Source organism: Brienomyrus brachyistius, chromosome 20 (assembly GCF_023856365.1).
Source record: "Brienomyrus brachyistius isolate T26 chromosome 20, BBRACH_0.4, whole genome shotgun sequence".
Lineage (NCBI taxonomy): Eukaryota > Metazoa > Chordata > Actinopteri > Osteoglossiformes > Mormyridae > Brienomyrus > Brienomyrus brachyistius.
The window spans coordinates 100,186-122,899 of NC_064552.1; the positions used below are offsets into that span (position 1 = coordinate 100,186).

The 22,714-nt window shown below is 43.9% G+C and overlaps 1 protein-coding gene across 23 annotated transcripts in view; it reads right to left on the reverse strand.

Annotated features, from left to right (window-relative positions):
* LOC125715787 (neurexin-1a-like) overlaps positions 1 to 22,714 on the reverse strand; it is a 98,686-nt gene that overhangs the window by 30,469 nt on the left and 45,503 nt on the right. For 9 of the 23 annotated variants that reach the window (XM_048987707.1, XM_048987722.1, XM_048987716.1 and 6 more), the window contains 11 exons: positions 21,934 to 22,095; positions 19,875 to 20,313; positions 16,743 to 17,126; positions 14,350 to 14,553; positions 11,195 to 11,221; positions 8,220 to 8,342; positions 7,174 to 7,555; positions 6,893 to 7,083; positions 6,360 to 6,533; positions 5,484 to 5,510; positions 4,304 to 4,423 (listed from right to left, as the gene is read on the reverse strand). In XM_048987707.1, coding sequence (XP_048843664.1) covers positions 4,304 to 4,423; positions 5,484 to 5,510; positions 6,360 to 6,533; positions 6,893 to 7,083; positions 7,174 to 7,555; positions 8,220 to 8,342; positions 11,195 to 11,221; positions 14,350 to 14,553; positions 16,743 to 17,126; positions 19,875 to 20,313; positions 21,934 to 22,095 — 2,233 coding nt within the window. The other 14 variants (XM_048987728.1, XM_048987734.1, XM_048987732.1 and 11 more) reach the window with 4 other exon arrangements.

Consider the following 22,714-nt stretch of genomic DNA (forward strand, 5'->3'; position numbering starts at 1 on the left):
TTATTGTATGTATCCATACATGTTAGCATTTCTGTGTGTTTATGTTTACAAAGGTACATGTAATTGTATGTATCCATGCACGTTAGCATTTCTGTGTATTTATGTTTACAAAGGAACATGTGATTGTATGTATCCATGCATGTTAGCATTTATGTGTGTTTATGTTTACAAAGGTACATGTGATTGTATGTATCCATGCATGTTAGCATTTCTGTGTGTTTATATTTACAAAGGTACATGTGATTGTATGTTGGATGAGCTGCTCTGCACCTCATTAAAAAGAGCCCCGCTTCTTATCAAAGCCAGCTTCTTCCCTCATAAGTATGCTGCTGCTCTGCACCTCATTATAAAGAGCCCCGCTTCTTATCAAAGGCAGCTTCTTCCATTATAAGCATCCTGCTGCTCTGCACCTCATTATAAAGAGCCCCGCTACTTATCAAAGGCAGCTTCTTACCTCATAAGTATGCTGCTGCTCTGCACCTCATTATAAAGAGCCCCGCTTCTTATCAAAGGCAGCTTCTTACCTAAGTATGCTGCTGCTCTGTACATCATTATAAAGAGCCCCGCTTCTTATCAAAGGCAGCTTCTTACCTAAGTATGCTGCTGCTCTGTACATCATTATAAAGAGCCCCGCTGCTTATCAAAGCCAGCTTCTTCCCTTATAAGCATCCTGTTGCTCTGCACCTCATTATAAAGAGCCCCGCTTCTTATCAAAGGCAGCTTCTTCCCTTATAAGCATCCTGTTGCTCTGCACCTCATTATAAAGAGCCTCGCTTCTTATCAAAGGCAGCTTCTTCCCTTATAAGCATCCTGCTGCTCTGCGCCTCATTATAAAGAGCCCCGCTTCTTATCAAAGGCAGCTTCTTCCCTTATAAGCATCCTGTTGCTCTGCACCTCATTATAAAGAGCCCCGCTTCTTATCAAAGGCAGCTTCTTCCCTTATAAGCATCCTGTTGCTCTGCACCTCATTATAAAGAGCCTCGCTTCTTATCAAAGGCAGCTTCTTCCCTTATAAGCATCCTGCTGCTCTGCGCCTCATTATAAAGAGCCCCGCTTCTTATCAAAGGCAGCTTCTTACCTCATAAGTATGCTGCTGCTCTGCACCTCATTATAAAGAGCCCCGCTTCTTATCAAAGGCAGCTTCTTCCCTTATAAGCATCCTGTTGCTCTGCACCTCATTATAAAAAGCCTCGTTTATCAAAGGCAGCTTCTTCCCTTATAAGCATCCTGCTGCTCTGCACCTCATTATAAAGAGCCCCGCTTCTTATCAAAGGCAGCTTCTTACCTCATAAGTATGCTGCTGCTCTGCACCTCATTATAAAGAGCCCCGCTTCTTATCAAAGGCAGCTTCTTCCCTTATAAGTATGCTGCTGCTCTGTACATCATTATAAAGAGCCCCACTTCTTATCAAAGGCAGCTTCTTCCCTTATAAGCATCCTGTTGCTCTGCACCTCATTATAAAGAGCCTCGCTTCTTATCAAAGGCAGCTTCTTACCTCATAAGTGTCCTGCTGCTCTGTCTGATCATTAGAAATTCCAGCAGTCTTTTCACATACTTGCTGAAGTCATTCTATCCTATCTAGGTACAAACCTCTTTCACTCCACTATGAGACAGAAGAATGGTCACCAGGAGCACCTTTGTCTGTGTTTTCTATATTTTTGTGGAGAAGAAACTGGGCTACAGCCTAAGTTGATGTGAATATATGGATCTATTGTTTTCTAAATGGACAGAGAGCAGAAACCACTGCCTTAAGAATTGTTGTAGATAGCGGATGCTGTGTTTGTATACTGAGAATCTCCAGGTCTTATTTATTGAGTCTTTCCCATGCACCCAGTGTCAATTTCATCCCCATAATTTACATTCATGCTTACAATGTATTTATGCAGAAGCAATTTCACAAGCATACAGCAGTCAAATACGTAATTAGGCATAAATTCAGCTAGGCTGAGATTCCAATGGGAAAACTGTAACAAGTGCAAGCTAGCACTGGATCAGTACCTGCATGCACTGCGAAACAACAAGAACCTGATTAATGAGTTATTCAATCAATGGACAAAGAATAGCATTCAGGTCATGCAGCAGACCAGGTGAAGGACCAGAGGTCATTGGCTGGAGAGCTACAGAAATGCTTCCTGAACAGCACGGTGCCTGCCTACTCTATCCCAGACCAGCACACACAGGGTCACAGAGGTTCCTGGAGATCAGGGTTGTCCTAGAATCTTGAGACATCAGGGGTTGGGCCCGAGCCCTAATCTGGCCGAGGATCATAATCATGCTTCTTCATCCTTTCCCTTCACTCTGCTCTTCATCCTCTCATTCTTCCTGCCCCTTCATCCTTTCCCTTCACTCTGCTCTTCATCCTCTTATTCTTCCTGCCACTTCATCCTTTCCCTTCACTCTGCTCTTCATCCTCTTATTCTTCCTGCCCCTTCATCCTTTCCCTTCACTCTGCTCTTCATCCTCTCATTCTTTCTGCCCCTTCATCCTTTCCCTTCACTCTGCTCTTCATCCTCTTATTCTTCCTGCCCCTTCATCCTTTCCCTTCACTCTGCTCTTCATCTTCTCATTCTTCCTGCCCTTGCTTCTTTATCCTCCCTTTCATCCTCCACTTCATCCTGCTTCTTCATTTTGCCTTTTCATCCTGCATCTTCATTCTACCTCTTCTTCACCCCTTCATCCTACTTCTTCATCCTGATTCTTCATCCTCCGCAGACTCTCAGTCCTGCTGCCAGCACATGACTCTAATGGTGCTTCCAGCTTAGTAATGCTGTGCTACATGAACTCAGCTGTGCCAGCAAGGAATCAGTAAACTCTGCAGCAGTAAATCTGCAGTCTTGCAAACCACCACCATTAGGCACCATTAAAGAATTAAAGCCGGCCAAGTGTATTTGTGTAATTGTGTAACAAGGTCTGTGACCAATTGCGCATATCTATGTGATTACATGATGAGGAACCATATAATCAATATTTTTGTGGTTTCGATATTTGTGCTTAGTGGGAATGTGTCAGTGATTTTTCAGACTGCACTGAGCACCAACAGCCTCCAACGTGCCTAATTTTTTTCGCGTGTTACATGGGCTCCTCCCAGTGGGAACATTTGATAGCTGCACATTTTGAGAATACGATTGCACTATGTCTTTTGAAACATTAAGCTCTCACTGGAAATATCTAAATTCACTGTTATACTGTAGCATTTATTTTTCTGCCATATTTTTTATCTTCTGAAAGTTCATATTAAAATTGGTATACAAAGCATCTGAGGTTGTATACACTCCAAACAATGTTTATTCAAATATCTGAGGAAGATTTATTGATGCTATCTAAGCATTTGACCTTTAGAAACTGGGTATGCCCTCTTTGGGGTGTTATTTACTCCTCCCAGTGATAGCTGTCAGCTCGCTGGTGCAAAAGGAAAACACCAACTCATTCAATAAAATCCCAAAGAGCTTGTAACACAGCAAGTTAATACGACAGCAAGAAAGGTTGGAGTACAAAGAGGTTGCTGATGGAACAGAAAGGTGGGGACAAAAGGACAATGATGGAACAGAGTGGTGGAGACAAAGAGGACGACGATGGAACAGAAATGTGGAGAGAAAGAGGACGATGATGGAACAGAGCGGTGGAGAAAATGAGGACAACGGTGGAACAGAAATGTGGAGACAAAGAGGACGACGATGGAACAGAGCGGTGAAGACAAAGAGGACGATAATGGAACAGAGCGGTGAAGACAAAGAGGACGATGATGGAACAGAGCGGTGAAGACAAAGAGGACGATGATGGAACAGAGCGGTGAAGACAAAGAGGACGATGATGGAACAGAGCGGTGAAGACAAAGAGGACGATAATGGAAGAGAAACACAGGAAAATGATGTAACAGAGGTGGAGACAAAGACTACAATAATAGAACAGAAAGGTGGAGACAAAGAGGACAATGATGGAGCAGAGTGGTGGACACAAAGAGGACAATGATGGCATAGAGGTGTGGAGACAAAGAGGACAATAATGGCATAGAGAGGTGGAGACAGAATGGATGATGAAGGAATAGAAAGGTGGAGACAAAGAGAATAATGCATGAGATGGAAGAAAGCCATATCGAGGTTATCAACATCAAGGCACCATGCTGGTATCCATCAATGAATCACATCAACAGTCCAGGCAGATATATTTTTACAATAGGGCCATCTAGGTTAAAAGTGGCTTTGATCTAGTAGATTCTGCATGTGACTGAGCCATAGGTTCAAGACATAAGAAAGAGCAGAAGGCTGAGGAAATGGGATTAGTGAATGGGAAATCCAGAGCTCACCATCATTGCAGAAGGGTCCTCCAAAGGAGGTCATGCTGCAGTCGCAGCTGAAGCCCTCCCACTGCTGCAGACACACACCCTGGTTGGAGCAGGAATCCTCCTGGCAGGTGGTGCTTGGGCCTATCCGGGAAACACAGGGCAGGGTCACTGACAGTTTCACTCAGCCTGCCGACTGTTCCTCAGCCCCAAAGCTGCATACTCTGTGCAGGGAGCTTCCGTTTGCTCACCTGCTCTCTGACATCCAAAAGCACACATTGCAAAACATCCTTCAAGACATGAACGGATGAAAAAATAAATCATGGAATATAAGTCCTACAGATCAGCAAGAGATTAACTTAAATTAAAAGTTAGCACTGAAGTACTAGTCTAGTAGTAGTTTGCGGTCATCCATCCATCCATTTTCCAAACCGCTTATCCTACTGGGTCTCGGGGGGTCCGGAGCCTATCCCAGAATCAATGGGCACGAGGCAGGGAACAACCCAGGATGGGGGGCCAGCCCATCGCAGTTCACACTCACACACCATTCACTCACGCATGCACTCCTACGGGCAATTTAGCAACTCCAATTAGCCTCAGCATGTATTTGGACTGTGGGGGGAAACCGGAGTACCCGGAGGAAACCCCACGACGACATGGGGAGAACATGCAAACTCCACACACATGTGACCCAGGCAGAGACTCGAACCCAGGTTCCAGAGGTGTGAGGCAACAGTGCTAACCACTGCACCACCATGCTGCCCCCAGTTTGCTGTCATCTACAAGTTAATACTAATATTTATGACAAAATGTTACCTTGAATATATTGCTTAGCAATGCACTGCTCTACTGGACAGCTTCAGTTTATGAATAAATGAACCTCAACTTTTCAACAATAACACTGGGCATTCATTTCATGCAATGGTCAAATACAAAGACAAGTATTTATGATAAAGAAAAAAACATGCGTTTAAAATGAGAAGGGAGCATGAGCCGAACACAACCTGTGATGTTCAAATAATTAAAGCAGTAGGGCACAGTGAAGCGGAATTTCAGACTGGCAACCCCATAGCCAGACAGACAAAACGCCTCTCAATCATTTGCTTTGCTGCACAGGGCTTATCCAATCATTATGCAAACATTGTGATTGACAGGAAAACAGGGAGGGGCTTCAGACTTTGGTGAAACAATCAGGTCTATCTACCTTGCAAGTCAGCTTTCATCAATGCAACTGTTGTAGGCCAACACCAAAGAAAAGCAAAATATATAAAATGTTAGTAAGAGCACTGAAATGGCAGTGGAGGAAACACACAGACAGACAAGTACTGCCACTGAAAAGGAGATAAAAGGGATCAAGTAAACAAATGAATGGGGTGACAGACAGCTTCCAGAAAGTCAGAGTCACGTGATGTGCATGTAATAATACACGTATGAGAATATACTTGTAAAATATCAACAAAATGGTCAGACACACAACGCTGCTAGTTTCCCATTTTCATATACTGTAGTATGGACATTAAAAATGACAGATAGCTATCCAGATAAAATGAAAGCCAGTGGATTTGCACAAGGGGCCAAGAGACAGCTGTGGCATATAATTACATTTTATATTTTGCTTCCCTAGCAGATGCATTATTCACCTTTTGATTTTATTGGCTTACTGAACTGATTAGTTCAGTAAAATTGTTGTTCTCCCTGCTGATTTCAGAATGACAGTGTTCCAGCTCCTTAACTAAATGACATCTATTACTCTTTGCTAAGTATCTACATTACTGAACTGATTTTAACAATGAAGGATGTTTTTTATAAGCACAAATGAAAATTTATTTTGAAGGGGACAATGAAATAACTGTAAATTCACGCTTCATGAAAACAGCATTGATGTTAGCCTGTATTGCCCCTCTTGCTGTCTTCCACTCCCAGACCCTCTACGCTGGTCTTACTTCATCTAGGTACTGCCCAAGGCACACCCTCTCTGTTGCCCAAGCCAATGTTCATCCCACACGCCAACAGCACACCTGCAATTACCCAAAATGCATCACTCAGTACCAAGCACACCACAGATGGTGGCCCACCTCACCTTCACATCCACGCTCCACCTGCCCCATACTGGTCAGGGCATCTGACAGCAAGTCTGGGAGACGCCCGTTCAGGTCCAGTGAGGCCAGGCAGCCCTGGAACCCCTCCCTTGCATGCACCAGCTTGGGGAGGTCCCTGTACATGTCTTTAGCCACACCCCCTACGTACAGGTCACCTGAGGGGTGGGGTGGAGTTACAGCAATATCAATCATCATGGCCCTTTGGCTGTCTTTAAAGATGGATCACACCAATCCTACATAACATACAACTACATAACATTCAATTGCTGGATATCAATCATAGTTTGTGTTATAATTGTCAAATCTGAAGGAAAAGTGAATAGGATGAACCCAAGAAAACAAATATTTCAGGATTGAAAAACCCGGATCTAAAAAACAAGATGTCTGCTCTTTAGATGCATTCATACCGCATGGCTCTTCAAATCAGTATGCAAATCACATGACTGACAGCAGTGTTCTAAGGCTACACCCTACAATGGACAGGTTCCTTGGAGGATGTGAAGGTCTATCTTACCTTTCAGATCCAAATTCTTGGCACCTGCAGTGGTTTGGGTGGTGACCTTGGTGTCAATTTTAACTGTGTGAAGGTTGTTGGTGTCCCGGGAGATCATCACATTGTGCCACTGGTTATCATTTAGGGGCTTGTTGGAATTGCCTTTGATCAGATTGGCCCCATTGCCAAGGTCCCACACATAATGCAGATACCTGCAGGCAAGAGTGCGGTGGCACGTCACATTGGTAGGCTTTTGTACATTAAAACCTTCTCCCAAACTTCTCTTCCCGTGTATGACCTACCCCTTGACCAGTTCCACCACAATGAAGTCATTGCCATCACCACTGTTGTAGAGAATAAGCCCATCAGGTGAGGTGGTCTTAAACTGGAAGAAAAGATGCATGGTGTAATATGCCTGCAGTGTGCTGAGCGTGACGAAGCTGGACCGTGACCGGAAGGTCACGGGGTCGGCAATGATGTTCTTAAAGCCAATCATGGCGTTCAACTCGCAGTAGTCAATGTCTCCATTCTTGCAGAGGTCGATGTAGGTCATCCCATTGAAGGAGAGGCCCTGCAGGTGGCCAATAAAATTGGAAGGCACAGCGGGGACAAAGCGCCGTTCCGTCACAATGCCTGTTTCTACATTGTGGAACTCTAGCTGGGTGTGGTCACCAGCCATCTGACCTGGGGAACAGAGAGTTTATGGGGCATCATCAGGATCTCCCAATGCCTCTGTATCATCATAAATAATCAATAAAATTCATTTACACATGCTCTGTAGCTTGCATGACTTACACGGCTATACTCAACAAATGAGCACAGCTTTTGCTGTTGAGTGAGGATACAAATCAGGGCCTTGTGAATTTTTTTGTTACTTATCTAGTAGTTACACAGCTGCAGTTCTAACTGCACGTCAAATATATAATCAACCAACTGCAAACAGCTACACTGGAAGTTGCTGAGACATGCTGATAAAAGTCAGATCAACTGGCCAAAGAAACTTTGCATTTGCAGAAGAGGGTAGAATATGGAAAAATTGTTAATATGTAACATTTAATTGTCAAAGTCAAAGTCAGTTTTATTTGTCAATTCCTTCAAATGTACTTGACATACAAAGGAATCGAAATTACGTTTCACACTGTCCCATGCGTAGACATTGACAACAATAAGTGCAGATGCACACAAAAACCGTTCTAATTGTTCCCAGTCACTTAAAAATATTAAATTGAGTATGATCATTACTTTTTTCATTTGTAAGGAGCACAATTTCTATAGCACTTAAAAAGTAATAAGTGACCATTATTTGTGTATGAAGGCAGTTGTTAAACACCCCCTGAGAGGTAGCCACCTTCGGAGGATGGAGACTCATCCACAGTCAGTTTGAGGCTCCGCCCCCTCCTCATCACACGAACTGTGTGCCAGTCATCGTCATTGAGGTTGGAACCAGCGAAGATGGTCTCCGGGCCTTTGCCTGAAAGTCCAGACTGTGATTAGCATAACCAATGACATGCCAGGACACAGAGGTAAGGAGCAGAAAAGGTGCTCTACAGAAGGAACGAATGAAAGCAGAAGAAAGAGCAAGAAAAACAGACACTATATCCTGTCTGTTGTCACTGGGACACTTTTATATGCATTACCAGACTGTGTACATATGAAATAAATACCTGTGTATGCTATCATTTTATATACAGCAGCTCACCAAATTCCACAAGATGGAGGCATAGAGCCGCAAAGAGACTGTTATGGAAGTGAGCTAGAACTAACCTTGTCTTTCACGATGCATATTTGCAGCTCATAGCCAGTAACTTTTCATAAAAATCATTCCCTACTTTAAAAATCAAAACATGGTCCTCACTCTATGCACTGTTACAATGAATTTATTTTTGCCTGGTTTCTGCATGGTAACTATGTTTACTTTGATTTGTGACCCTCACTATCTTTCAGATCAATAAATGTGGTGACCAGTGAGACAAAGGAAGCCTGCACTGAAGATCCACTGGAGAAGAGCAAGTGGTCACCTTTGAACATGTTGAGAACATCCATTTGGAATCACAGAAACCACTACATTTGCAGATGGCAACTCACGGAAACACGAATACACAAGCCCAGCCTACTGATTCCATGATTTAAAGCTCTGCTATTTAAAAATATGTAATATAGCATTGAAAAAAACTGAAAATTATAATAAGAATATTTGTATAGTTTTTATTTAGCGCATACTTTTGTCCAAAGTGACCTACAAGTGAGGCAAATAGTGTATTACAAACATATGGCTCTCAAGCAGTCAACTAGGGGGCTAGGTAAATGCCCACTTACATGTATACTCAAAACTGGAGCAACACTTGAATTTCTAGTTTGCAAAATATACCACATAGCGTAGAACATAGTGCCTAGCAATGTGAATGTTTTTGCCTGCTTTTTAACCTGAATTTTACTCCAATACACTGGTTGCTGATTTATGTTATCCTGATATACACCAGAAAATGCTGCTGTATTTAAATATCATTTAGAATCGGCTGTGAGTAAAAGATTCCATATGCATGTATTTCAACAGCTCTACTGAAGTTTACCGCAAAATTCACTTTTTTTTTTGTAGAATTGGCATCACTTAAAACACTACAGAGGAACCTACCATCGATACTGCAGTCCATCATAACCCATCTGTAGTGCTGGCTGAAATTCACACAACCTTCTACTGTGGAGCTGAGGGAGAACCCTCTCTGTAATTACTTCCCAAAGTTCCTTGCTCGACAGAGATCCCCCCTGCACAACTGCTGACGTTGCTCCAGCACCATTCTCTTTTGGGTTGGGGGGGAGTTGGGACAGCCATTAGAGAGACATGGATTCCAGGCCCAAGCCGCTGCAGACTTCAGTGCCTTACTGTATGTTGCTGATGTGTTTACAACCTGACATTAATGCTCAGGTACCCCCGCACAGTGGCAGACTGACCAGGGGACAGCCAGAGAAGTGATGGATGCACTATACAACCACATGCTTCTTTACGTGATGCTGGAGTTCCCTTCATTTCAGAGCGAGCTTTGTGTGTCCTAGGGGTTTGCAGGGTAGGCCTCAGTACATTTTGTAAGGTTGCTCCCAATACCAACAGAAAACCCCACATACACTGTTCGAATGGGGCTATTTTTCAGCCTAAATAACTCAGCATCACCTATGTATGCATGGCAGATTAAAACGATCTGCTTCTCTTCTTGACAATGTCCCATCCACATATCAGTACTACATGCGTCCTGTATGGAGTCAGCTTTAATTCAATTTGAACTGAAGTGTAAGTATTCAAGTATTCAATGCCTTCTGTTGTTCAGCAGTGGGTGCATTATACAATACACACACACACACACACACACACAGATATTGCTAAAGAAGCAAACACCATACATCACAGATCCTGACATGCACAACGTTCCTTCATAACATCCCAAACTGACAGTGATTACCATTTACAAACTTACAAACATGTAACATCTCACTGGCCTTCTCTCTCTCTTCCTCTCTGTCCTCTGCCCTGGCATCTTCCCACCTTCATTTTACCTTATTAATAAACATTGTTGCCTTATAACAATGGCTATATGGACCAGCATGGCTACATGTGATTCGGACCAATATGTGACATATTGAAGATGGTCTCATAATACAGATGAATCTATCAAACTACCATTGTTTTGGCAAAAGACACAGTTGTGTGTGTGTGTGTGTGTGTGTAAACGTACAGTTTAACAGAAATATCATCAGTAAATTATTAATTAGCTAAAATGATGTTTGTAGGATAGCTTGTTGCTTACTAGGGAAAAGCTAGCTAGTTTTTCTGAACTCTGTCATTCATAGAAAATTTACTGTAAATGATCATTTATATTTTAATGCTGAAAACTGACTAACGGGTCTGAAGGTCTCCCACCACCATGGCATTTTCTAATTAAGAAGCAGTATAACTCAAACAGAACCTTTAGGTGAGGCTTCTTCTTACTGCGGATTCTCCCATCCCTCTTTATTTGGAACAAACAGAAAGTGATGCTGGTGCTTTAAATGCCCATTAAGCAGCTCCATCAGAATCACAGCCTTATCTCTTTCCACTACTGTTGTATTTAGTTTCAGTTTTCTGGAAATGTGCTCCTTCTTTAGAACAAGTAACTTTGATGCACTTGGGATTTTCTACACCTGAGACAATAAAAAGCCTACACACCATCTGTGAAACACATCAAAGGCAGCACATTATAATACCAGCAGAATGTTTGTAGGAGGGAAGGGATATCAGACGGGAGAGGGACAGAGATCACAGCACAGTACAGAAGAAATGGAGGACTCACTTACTGGAGGTACAGTTTATCCTGACACAGTCTAGATGGGGAAGAATAGACAAAATGTAAAATCATCCTTCAAGGTTGCACTGCAGACATCCATTAAAAGAGTTTCCACCCCCTGGGGACTGACGTGCGAGCAGGAAACCCAAACAATATTCCTGGCAAGACGGCACCTGTTCATTTCCTGTTCCCATCAATGCTAAACCGTTCCAAATGAGATGACACTCTGTCTCTGTGTCTACATGAATAGTCATAAGCAATCAAGCCGTTAAAGAAGAAAGGATTCTGAAATACTGGCAACCATGAATAAAGACTCCATACACATTTAGACTGATTAAAGTCAAAACATAATGAGGAAAGTTCTCTGCTGCTAATGAATATTCATTGACACCTGGAACTCTTGATTTAGCAATGATAGGATAAAGAATATCAGGCCTGCCAATAGAGTAACTTTCAGCATAGGCATTATGACACTCCAATTGACTAACAGTCCTCCAATGAGTGTCAGACAGAATTGTGATACATCTGAATTATGAGAAAAGCTTCTGAAAACAATTATGTCTTATATGAGGGATTATATAAAGGCCATGTTGGAAATTAGATTTTTACATGTCTGTTTTTCCTTTTCTGTATGTGTTAACTGTCATTTATAACATTCCTCAGGCAGCTTCAGACTGTGTGTGAAGACCAGTATGGCTAGTAGGTAGCTAATGGTCAGTGAGATTAGTGCATGATGCTCAGTAAGAATAGTGCACTATGATCAATATGGTTAGTACACGATGGTCCATGAGATCAGTGTAGGATGCTCAGTGAGATTAGTGAATGATGGTCAGTGAATTTAGTGCATGATAGTGAGATTAGTGCACAATGATCAGTGAGATTAGTAAATGATGGTCCGTGAGATTAGTTTAGGATGATCAGTGAGATTAGTGCACAATGTTCAATGAGATTAGTGCATGATGGTCAATGAGATTTGTGCATGATGGTCAGTGAGATGAATGCACAATGATTTGTGAGATGAGTGCATGTTAGTGAGATTAGTGCTCATGATGCTTGATGCTCACTAAGATTAGTGCACAATAACTAATGAGATGAGTGCACGATAGTCAGTGAGATGAGTGCAGGATGGTCATTGAGATTAGAGCATGATGCTCAGTGTGATTAGTGCACAATAACTAATGAGATGAGTGCACGATAGTCAGTGAGATGAGTACAGGATGGTCATTGAGATTAGAGCATGATGCTCACTGAGATTAGTGCATGATAACCAATGAGATGAGTGCACGATAGTCAGTGAGATTAGTGTATGATGATCAGTGGGATTAGTGCAAGGACACTCAGTGAGATGAGTGCACTAAAGTCAGTGAGATTACTGTACAATACTCAGTGAGATTAGTGCATGATGCTCATTCAAATTAGTACGCAAGGGTCAGTGAAATTAGTACACAATAGTCAGCAAGATAAATGCATGATGCTCAGTGAAATGAGTGCACAATGCTCAGTGAGATAAGTGTACGAAGCTCATTGAGATTAGAGCATGATGCTCAGTGGAATTAAACAGTGATGACCAGTGTCTGTAGTGAGCTGGGGTTCTTACAACAGCACAGTTTTGAATGAACCAATAACTAAACCCACCCCCCACTCGCACGTTGTCAACCACAGGGGAAAAGTGGTCGCAAACAGCCAGAGATCAACGCAAGTGTATCCCCACAAGGAATGCCATCCTCTCAGAGGTGCGTAAAGTGTGAGTGTGTGTCTGTAGCATGCATGTTCATCTATGCATGAGTCAGTTTGTGTGCATGTGTGTGTGTGAGGAATCAGGCACTCCCAGTAAGGGCACTGCATGCTCATCTGGCAGTGAGCGATGGGCCGCAGGCTCCGCCCACTGAAGGCTTGTACACCCAGGTCCTCACCCAGGTGTCTAACATGTGCCTAGCATGATGCTGGCACAGTGATTCAGGATCTAGCATAGTCTTGGCACAGTCATTCAGTACTTAATATGGTGTCGGCACAGTAATTCAGTATCTAGCATAGTCGTGGCACAGTCATTCAGTACCTAGTGTGCTGTTAGCACAGTCATTCAGTACCTAACATGGTGTCGGAACAGTCATTTAGTACCTAGCATGCTGTCGGCACAGTAATTCAGTATCTAGCATGGTGTTAACACCGTCATTCAGTACCTAGCATGGTGTTAACATGGTAATTCAGTACCTAGCATGGTGTTAACATGGTAATTCAGTACCTAGCATGGTGTTAACATGGTAATTCAGTACCTAGCAGGGTGCCGGCACAGTCATTCAGGACCTATCACGGTGTCGGCATCATTATTCAATACATAATGACTTCCAGCACCATGTTAAGTACCTAACATGATGTCTGCACAGTCATTCAGTACCTAACATGGCGTCAAAAAGTCATTCAATACCTATCGTGTTGTCAGCACCGTCATTCAGTACCTAGCATGATGTTAACATGGCTATTCAGTACATATCATGGTCCTGGGACAATCAATCAGTACCCAACATGGTGCTGGCACAGTCATTCAGGACCTAGCATGGTGTTGGCACCATTATTCAATACATAACACGGTGCTGGTACAGTCATTCAGTACCTAACATGGTGTCGGCACAGTCGCAATGTTTTCTTTTGTGTTTCAGACACAAGAAAGATTTGCATAATCTATAAGGTGGCTGTTTCATATTTATTATATGAGGAATATCTGTATTGATTCAGTGCAGTCTGTGGACCCAGGAAGTCATGACCCAGCCATTCCTTAACTCTCTGCCAATCAGTTACACTGAACCAGCCATTCCCTAACCCTCTAACTGTCAGTTATCCTGAGCCAGCCATTCCCTTACCCTCTGACTTTCAGTTATCCTGAGCCAGCCATTCCCTTACCCTCTGACTTTCAGTTATCCTGAGCCAGCCATTCCCTTACCCTCTGACTTTCAGTTATCCTGAGCCAGCCATTCCCTAACCCTCTGACTGTCAGTTATCCTGAGCCAGCCATTCCCTAACCCTCTGACTGTCCATTAGCCTCTCCACCATCATAATCTATGAATCCAACAGAATTTTTGCCATTGAATGGCAACATGTGTTCATAGTCATATTGTATGTATATAAAGTGGGCTGTAGTGCACCAGCATGACCATGGGAGGGTGGTACCTAGGTTGACCGTAAGGCGAACGCGGCCAGCATCCAGCTCCAGGCGCAGAGTGTCGGCTGAGTTTCGGGATGTAGTAGCAACCAGCAGGCCATAGGCCCTCTGTGAGCGGAAACGGAGCGATACATCCTCTGCTTCTGTGTGCATGGCCACCGGCAGCTGGATCTTCATAAACTTACTACCATCGTAGCTCAGAATGGTGGCATCTGGTGGGGGGGAGCACAAATATGATGCTGAAATCTCGGTGGATGCTCTGCTAAGCTACACTTAAATATGCCTTCCAAATGCTCAAATACCGTGGACACACACAAACTGTACTCAAACAGATGAAACATGACTGTAATGTCCCATTTGTTAACCTGCATCTCAACACACAGACAGCCACTCTACACTATCATGTGTTACATGTACTTCCTGCCTCAGTGCTGCTCTGTCATCAACACCCTAACTGCAACTCCCAACGGCAGTGCTGCTCTGTCATCAACATCCTAACTGTAGCCCCCTGCGGCAGTGCTGCTCTGTCATCAACATCCTAACTGTAGCCCCCTTCGGCAGTGCTGCTCTGTCATCAACATCCTAACTGTAACTCCCAACGGCAGTGCTGCTCTGTCATCAACATCCTAACTGTAGCCCCCTGCGGCAGTACTGCTCTGTCATCAACATCCTAACTGTAGCCCCCTGCGGCAGTGCTGCTCTGTCATCAACACCCTAACTGCAACTCCCAACGGCAGTGCTGCTCTGTCATCAACATCCTAACTGTAACTCCCAACGACAGTGCTGCTCTGTCATCAACATCCTAACTGTAGCCCCCTTCGGTAGTGCTGCTCTGTCATCAACATCCTAACTGTAACTCCCAACGGCAGTGCTGCTCTGTCATCAACATCCTAACTGTAGCCCCCTGCGGCAGTGCTGCTCTGTCATCAACATCCTAACTGTAGCCCCCTGCGGCAGTGCTGCTCTGTCATCAACATCCTAACTGTAGCCCCCTGCGGCAGTGTTGCTCTATCAACATCCTAACTGTAGCCCCCTGCGGCAGTGCTGCTCTGTCATCAACATCCTAACTGTAGCCCCCTGCGGCAGTGTTGCTCATCATCAACATCCTAACTGTAGCCCCCTGCGGCAGTGCTGCTCTGTCATCAACATCCTAACTGTAGCCCCCTGTGGTAGTGCTGCTCTGTCATCAACATCCTAACTGTAGCCCCCTGCGGCAGTGTTGCTCTATCATCAACATCCTAACTGTAGCCACCTGCGGCAGTGTTGCTCTATCATCAACATCCTAACTGTAGCCCCCTGTGGTAGTGCTGCTCTGTCATCAACATCCTAACTGTAGCCACCTGCGGTAGTGTTGCTCTATCATCAACATCCTAACTGTAGCCACCTGCGGCAGTGTTGCTCTATCATCAACATCCTAACTGTAGCCCCCTGTGGTAGTGCTGCTTTGTCATCAACATCCTAACTGTAGCCACCTGCGGTAGTGTTGCTCTATCATCAACATCCTAACTGTAGCCCCCTGCAGCAGAACTACTCTGTCATCATGTTAGGTTTAGGGTTACCACCTAATCCATGTCAGGGGGGACACTGTGAGCTATGACAGGGTTTGTAAACTACCATTTCAATTAAAAGGACCTGGAGTTAACTTAGCACTGGGTTCTTGCTGCGTGCTGATTGGTCAGTCTCCTATAATCATGCATGTGTCACTGATGTTAATGCGAAACAGCTGGATGAGTCTTTCAGTCAAGGAAAGAAACCAGCAAAAGCATGATAATTAGCTAAGCATGAGAGCTTTTCAGTTTTAAAGTAGTTTGTGAAAGCTGATGCAGCTCATAGTCCCCCCCCTGAGATGTTACTCTACTGACGTTCTTTAAAGCTTCCTTATGCAGTACCTGTTAATCAGGCTACTGCATACCTACTATGACCTATGTTGGACATTAGTAACATTTTTCCAAGTTTAGGTTTTGTTAAGCTGACAAACAGCTTAATGTAACTGATGACATAGTGTCTCAGACACAATTTCAACAGCTTGTGAACACAGAATGACAACATAACTGACAAAGTGCAGATTCAGGAAGCAGAAAGAACACTCATCTGAGGCTCAGATGATTCTTAGAGAGATTCAAATGATGACTTCATCATGACACATAACTGGCCTACAATCCTTGTATTTCAGAAGCATGGGACCTGTCGGGGTCTCTCTTAACTCATTCAATGCTCAACACAAGCACTCTGCCTGTTTGCACAATGTACTGATCCCTCCCACCTTGAGCGAACAGTACAGGGCTAAATTCACAGTGTACCAGCTATGGTTTTGTTACGGACGACTCTGCCACCAAACAGAGTATGAGCACATGTTCAGTCCCAGGGCATGATGCAGGTCTTTGAATACTGTGTCACCCACCTCTTTCACAGGACCGGCCCAGGTAGCCGGTTCCAGAACAGTCACACACATAGCGGTTCCAGCCCTCACGGCAGACCCCGCTGTTCTGGCATGGGTTGCTGATGCACTGCTTGGGAGGCTCTTTGGTGCAGGATGGCTTGACCCCTGCTGCCCTCTGGGCCTCAGCCAGCCTTCGCACGTCTTTGCTCTGGCCGTCCACAAACAGATCACGCACGCAGCCCACGTAGCCATAGTTGAGGAGGGCTGTCCATACTTCCGTGGGAAAGATCAAGCCTTGGCGGTTCTCTGGCAGCCCACCGAGGTAAAGGTGCTCATCAAGGTCCAGTACCTCACTGTCACCCGGTGCTGTGTAGCTGGTGCGTAGCGTGTTCACAGAAATGGTACCTAAGCAGGAATAGGGGAGGGAGGTGCAAAGGGTGAGAAGCAGCTTTGTTGTTGGGCTCCGTGTCCAATACACCAGAAATGCAGTTCAGATGATGCTTCCTATAGAAGTTTGTACGTGTCTAGATGTACTTCTGTGCGTTTATTTCACTGTTTTTATGTGTATTTTCCTGCAAATAAGCAACTCTCAATTTCTGTACATATTTGAGATACAAATAAAGATTGACACACACAGGCATGTGAAGAAGGAAGTTTCAGTTTTATAGTTTTACCTATCATGACATAATAAAAAAATCATCTGGTCCTTACCAGGTTCGAAGACTATTTATATCTAACCTCAGATTCCACCATGTCATTATTTATTTATCAAAATGAAGCCAAAATGGAGAAGCCATGTGTGAAAAACCAAGTACACACTATGATTCAGTAGCCTGTAGAACAACCTTTAGCAGCAATAACTTGAAGTAATAATTTTCTGTCTGACTTTATCCTCCTCTTTACAGCACCGCTTCTGGTCATTGAGGTTTGCGGGGATTCATTTACGTATAGTTTTCTTAAGGTCCTACCCACAGCAATTCAATCAAGTTGAGGTCTGGACTTTCACTGGGTCACTGAACTACCTTGATTCTTTTATTTTTCAGCCTTTCTGTTGTAGATTTTCTGGGGTTCAATTTACCTAACTGAGCCAATCTGGAATAAGGTCCAGATTTTTTCATTATGTCCCGATACGTTAAACCTTAGAACTGAAAGAGTGTGTGCTTTCTTTTTCACATGAATGTATATGTATTAAGTGGAATTTGATATGTGTTATATTAGATATCTGATACGACTAGTTTCAGGGCTAAGAACCTAGATCACACAATATCATATTCAGAACAACTGGACACTCTCACCTAAGCTGGTGTTTTAAATTGCATTTTGTTTTAAGTCTTATGTCTTCAATTCCATGTCTATATTTCACTGTCATGTCTTATGTTTTATATGTGTCATACATTTATTATTATAATTACTATTATTGGTATTATTATTATACTTCTAACACTGTGACTAAGAGAAACTGAATTCGATCTTACTGAGCTGAGACAAAAATAGGGACATCCTGACTTCGGTCAGGAATCCTATGGGAGGAAAGCATGACCTTAAGTGCCACTGAGGCTTTAGCCTGAACCTTTTCCCCAAGGAGGAACAACATTTCAAAAGGAGTTTGCAAGCACTGCATTCACTGTAAGAAACCCAGAACCCCCAGTGGAGCCTGATAATTTTGTCAAAGGATACATTATCGCCCGGCATGGTGGTGCGGTGGTTAGCACTGTTGCCTCACACCTCTGGGACCCGGGTTCAAAATCTCCGCCTGGGTCACATGTGTGTGGAGTTTGCATGTTCTCCCCATGCCGTCGTGGGGTTTCCTCCGGGTACTCCGGTTTCCCCCCACAGTCCAAAAACATGCTGAGGCTAATTGGAGTTGCAAAATTGCCCATAGGTGTGCATGTGTGGGTGGATGGTGTGTGAGTGTGCCCTGCGATGGGCTGGCCCCCCATCCTGGGTTGTTCCCTGCCTCGTGCCCATTGCTTCCGGGATAGGCTCCGGACCCCCCGCGACCCAGTCGGATAAGCGGTTAAGAAAATGGATGGATGGATGGATGGATGGATGGATACATTATCTTTATCTTGTCTTATAACTTTAGACACAAGGACACCCACTCCTTCGCTATGGAGGAAAACTCCTCCCAGTAGGAGGACACCCATTTCTCCACTGTGGTGGACACCTCCTTCCAGTATCAGGACACCTTTTCCTTCACTATGAAGGACTCCTACTTCCAGTATAAGGACAGCTCCTTCCTGCTTGAGGACACCCATTTCTCCACATTAGAGAAAACCTCCTTGCAGTATGAGGACACACGTTTGTCCTCTGTGGAGGACACTTCCTTCCAGTTTGAGGGCACCAATTCCTCCATTATGGAAGACACCTCCTTCCAGTATGAGGACACCCTTTCCTTCACTATGAAGGACTCCTCCTTCCAGTATGAGGACACACGTTTGTCCTCTGTGAAGGACTCCTCCTTCTGATATGAGTAAAAACATGAACAGAAATATAACTGTAATTCAGGTCACATATAAAGAATAAACCTTTGAGTACCAGCAGAAGTTGTGTGGCCCTACAGCACTGCACACATGACCCTGCACACAACTCTAACCGCAGTCAACAATCCATGAAACATCTTTTTGAGGCATCCTGTCGATGGGAAACAGAGCGAATGTGTCAGGAGTGAAGTGCTGTGACAAAAACTGAAAACAGGAGCACGGCAATGAAGGAGAGAACATGAGGGAGATAAAGAGAAGAGAGAGCAAACAGGACGTATCTGCTGCAGCAACAAATATCTTATTCATTTAATATAATTTAATCATGCTGTATCCATCTGACCATTTACTCTAGAGAGGGCCAGCAGGTACCCTGCCTGTGTGTGTGTCTGTGTATTTGGGAGGTAAAGCATCAATGCTGTGAAGCCCAGCCAAGTTCTCTGTCCCATGGGAGAGGCTTGCTCAGGTTTCCACAGTAACAGAGAAGAAGCTGGAGGGGTAAGTGGAAGAAAGGTGTGTGTTCGTGTGAGTGTGAGGTGTGTGTGTGAATGAGTGAGAGATCTGTCTAGCTGAGCTTCATCCCAACACTTGCATGAACATGCAATATTCTCCACAGAGAAACACTCCTTTTAGCATCACTGTGTCTGCGGCAGAGCTGGAAACCAGATCCCACCTGATCTCCCATCTCGCTGAAAGTCCACATGGTACCATTCGCCATCATTGACCTTCTTATTGACAGCCCGGGTCTTCGTGGTGCCAGAGCCCATGTCCAGCAGCAGGTACAAGTGGCCGTCCAGCATTTCGATAGCGAAGAAGTCCACCTTGAGGGCCTGGGGCCCACGGGCCTCTTTGCGGGGCTTGGGGCGGCCGTGGCTAAAGAGCAACAGCCCATTGGGTTCTGTGGTGCGGAAATCGAAGGATATGGAACCGGTCCGACGAGCTGCCCAAGAACTCAGAGCCACAAAGGACTCTGGTGTCTCGAAAGTCACGGGGTCCAGAGTGGCTACGCTCTCGCACTTGAAGGCCACTGTCCCGTGCACCTTCATTTTGGCATCCCCCTGCTGCGCTAACCGAGAAAGTTCCAGCCTGACATCGTTGTTCTTGTAGACCACCTAATCCAAAACAGAGGGCCAGGTGCATAAGGTTATTTGGTCTAAATGGTTATTAAAGCACAAGAGCAAAAGGTACATATCACTCTCCTAATCCCGAACAGTTAGCTGTTTGCAGAATATACATAAACATTATGGTGGCCATCCAGGCAGCAGGCATAAATTAAATGTCCAAACAGGTACAATTGGATAGGCAGTGGAGGCTTAATGGTTAGAGAAAGCTTGCCTATGATTGGAAGGTTGCTGGTTTGAATCCCTGACCAGTAAGGTAACACTGAGCTACAGTTAATGTCCTCCATTAAGAGGTGGACATTTCACTATAACATTTTGTCCTGCTTTTCAGTTGAACTGCAGAGAAATTATTGGTAAAAATGTTAAAACTCCATTTTCCAACAAGCATGTGAATAAATAATGTGATGGTTTTTCCCATTACAAAGGAAACCACTCAGCTCAAGGTGAACTGAGATTGCTTACTCTTGTGATATTCTGACTGACTGAAATTTGTGTTGTGATGTTGGAGACTTTCTGTTGGCTGGAGATAATGAGAATGGCTTGAGATATAATGTCTGTTGTATCTATGATAGCACACAGACACATAAATACATAGATATATTTATACATACTAACAAAAGCGGTCGCTACTAATATACCTCTTACAATCATGCTATATTATATTACAGGGTTATTCAGCAACATTCTACACACACTTATGAAGGACTTTATGCAGTATTCTGGAATATTTAAAAAAAACAAAAAAACCAGTGCTTAGATGCGAGCCCATGTCTGTGTAAGTGAGATAGCTAACATATATACACAGCTGTCTATTCCACTGAGCCATTAAAAAACTATATAAAAAATGATGGATCAGGAGATTATGAGTGTTTATAGTGCTTAACGTGGTTCTAACTACTGTGGTACGATGGTTTTGGGAAAGAGTCGTACTGCAGATGTTGGTTAGTTTGAACCACCATAGTATGATGCATCGTTAAGGCTAAATTCCATCATTGGTAGGGAAACGCACCCCGTTTCTGAGATGCGGGGGCAGCAATATAAACAAACACACTCAGACCTAACCCTAACCCTAAACCTAACCTTAACCCCGCCACCTCCTCTAGGGAATTCCAGGGTCAGCTGAGACACGTAATCTCCAGCATGTCCTGGGTCTGCTCTGGGGTCTCCTCCCAGTTGGATATGCCCAAAACATCACTCCATGAAGGAGTCCAGGAAGCATCTTACCCAGATTCCCGAACCACCTCAGATGGTTCCTTTTGAGATGAAACCAACTGCTATCAAACCACTATCCTACATGCTGCTATCAGGCTTAGTCTGTTGTGTGAAAAGTAGTGTCCTGTAGAGGTCTTTATATTTCATGATTTGTGTAAGAAATGTTACATAATGTTATTTTATAATGGATAAAAACTTAATGTAAATGCCTGGTATCCACTGGGTTGCTCTGACTGTCAAAAGGCCACTAATTACTACTTAACCTCTGCAAACCGCGCTTCCACACACAGCATAGTTCCAATCCCAAATCAAGGATTAGGAGGGGGCAGCACGCAGGTTGGCACACAGCCAATGGTTCAAGTCCACTGTTTGCAAATGCATAACAGGCAGGTGTTTTACCTCTTTCAAGCAACCCATGAAGTTGTTGCTCACAGGAGATCCGGGCAGGTCTGCTGTGCTGGGGCTGCCTCCGACATAGAAAAAGTCATCGGAGCCCAGCATAGTGTAGTCCTCCTGTGTGTATCCGGTGGTGGTCAGAATGCCATCGACGGATATAGTGACCTAGACGACATGAGAGCACAGGGAAAGGACACGCTATGCTAAGAAGGCTATCTGCTGCACTAGCCTTTTCAGCCACCCACAAGGCCAGCACATTTTATCCACTTTCTTTTTATGTAACTATATTTCAAACCCATTTTCATGTCTCTTATTGTGTTTTCTCTTTTTTTGTTTCATTTGATCTGGTGATGGAATCCTATCCACCAACCCAAGTTGGAGAGTGAAATGAATTGAGTAGTTGACGTATTGCCCAGATTATACTTAGTTATTAGTTACCCCTGTTGCAACTCAAAAGCAACTGAGCAGACACAAAAATGGAGTTAGTAGAATGTGTTTGGAAGTATGTTGGCAGGGTACATTTAACTTCGTTCAGCATGAATTTTTATATGAAAATGAAATTAACACAATACAGTGTGATGATGGAAGCACAAAGCTGCTCAGGCCACGGCCATGGCGTAGGTTAGTTTAGGTTAGCGAATTAAGAGCGCAGGAGCACAAACATGCCTTATATGTCATTTTCTTGTGGTACATGTGCATGCAACAACAAAAAAATTTCCATGATAAAAACAAGAAAAAACAAATATTTCAGTAAATGCATGTCAGAAAGGGGTAGAAATTCAAG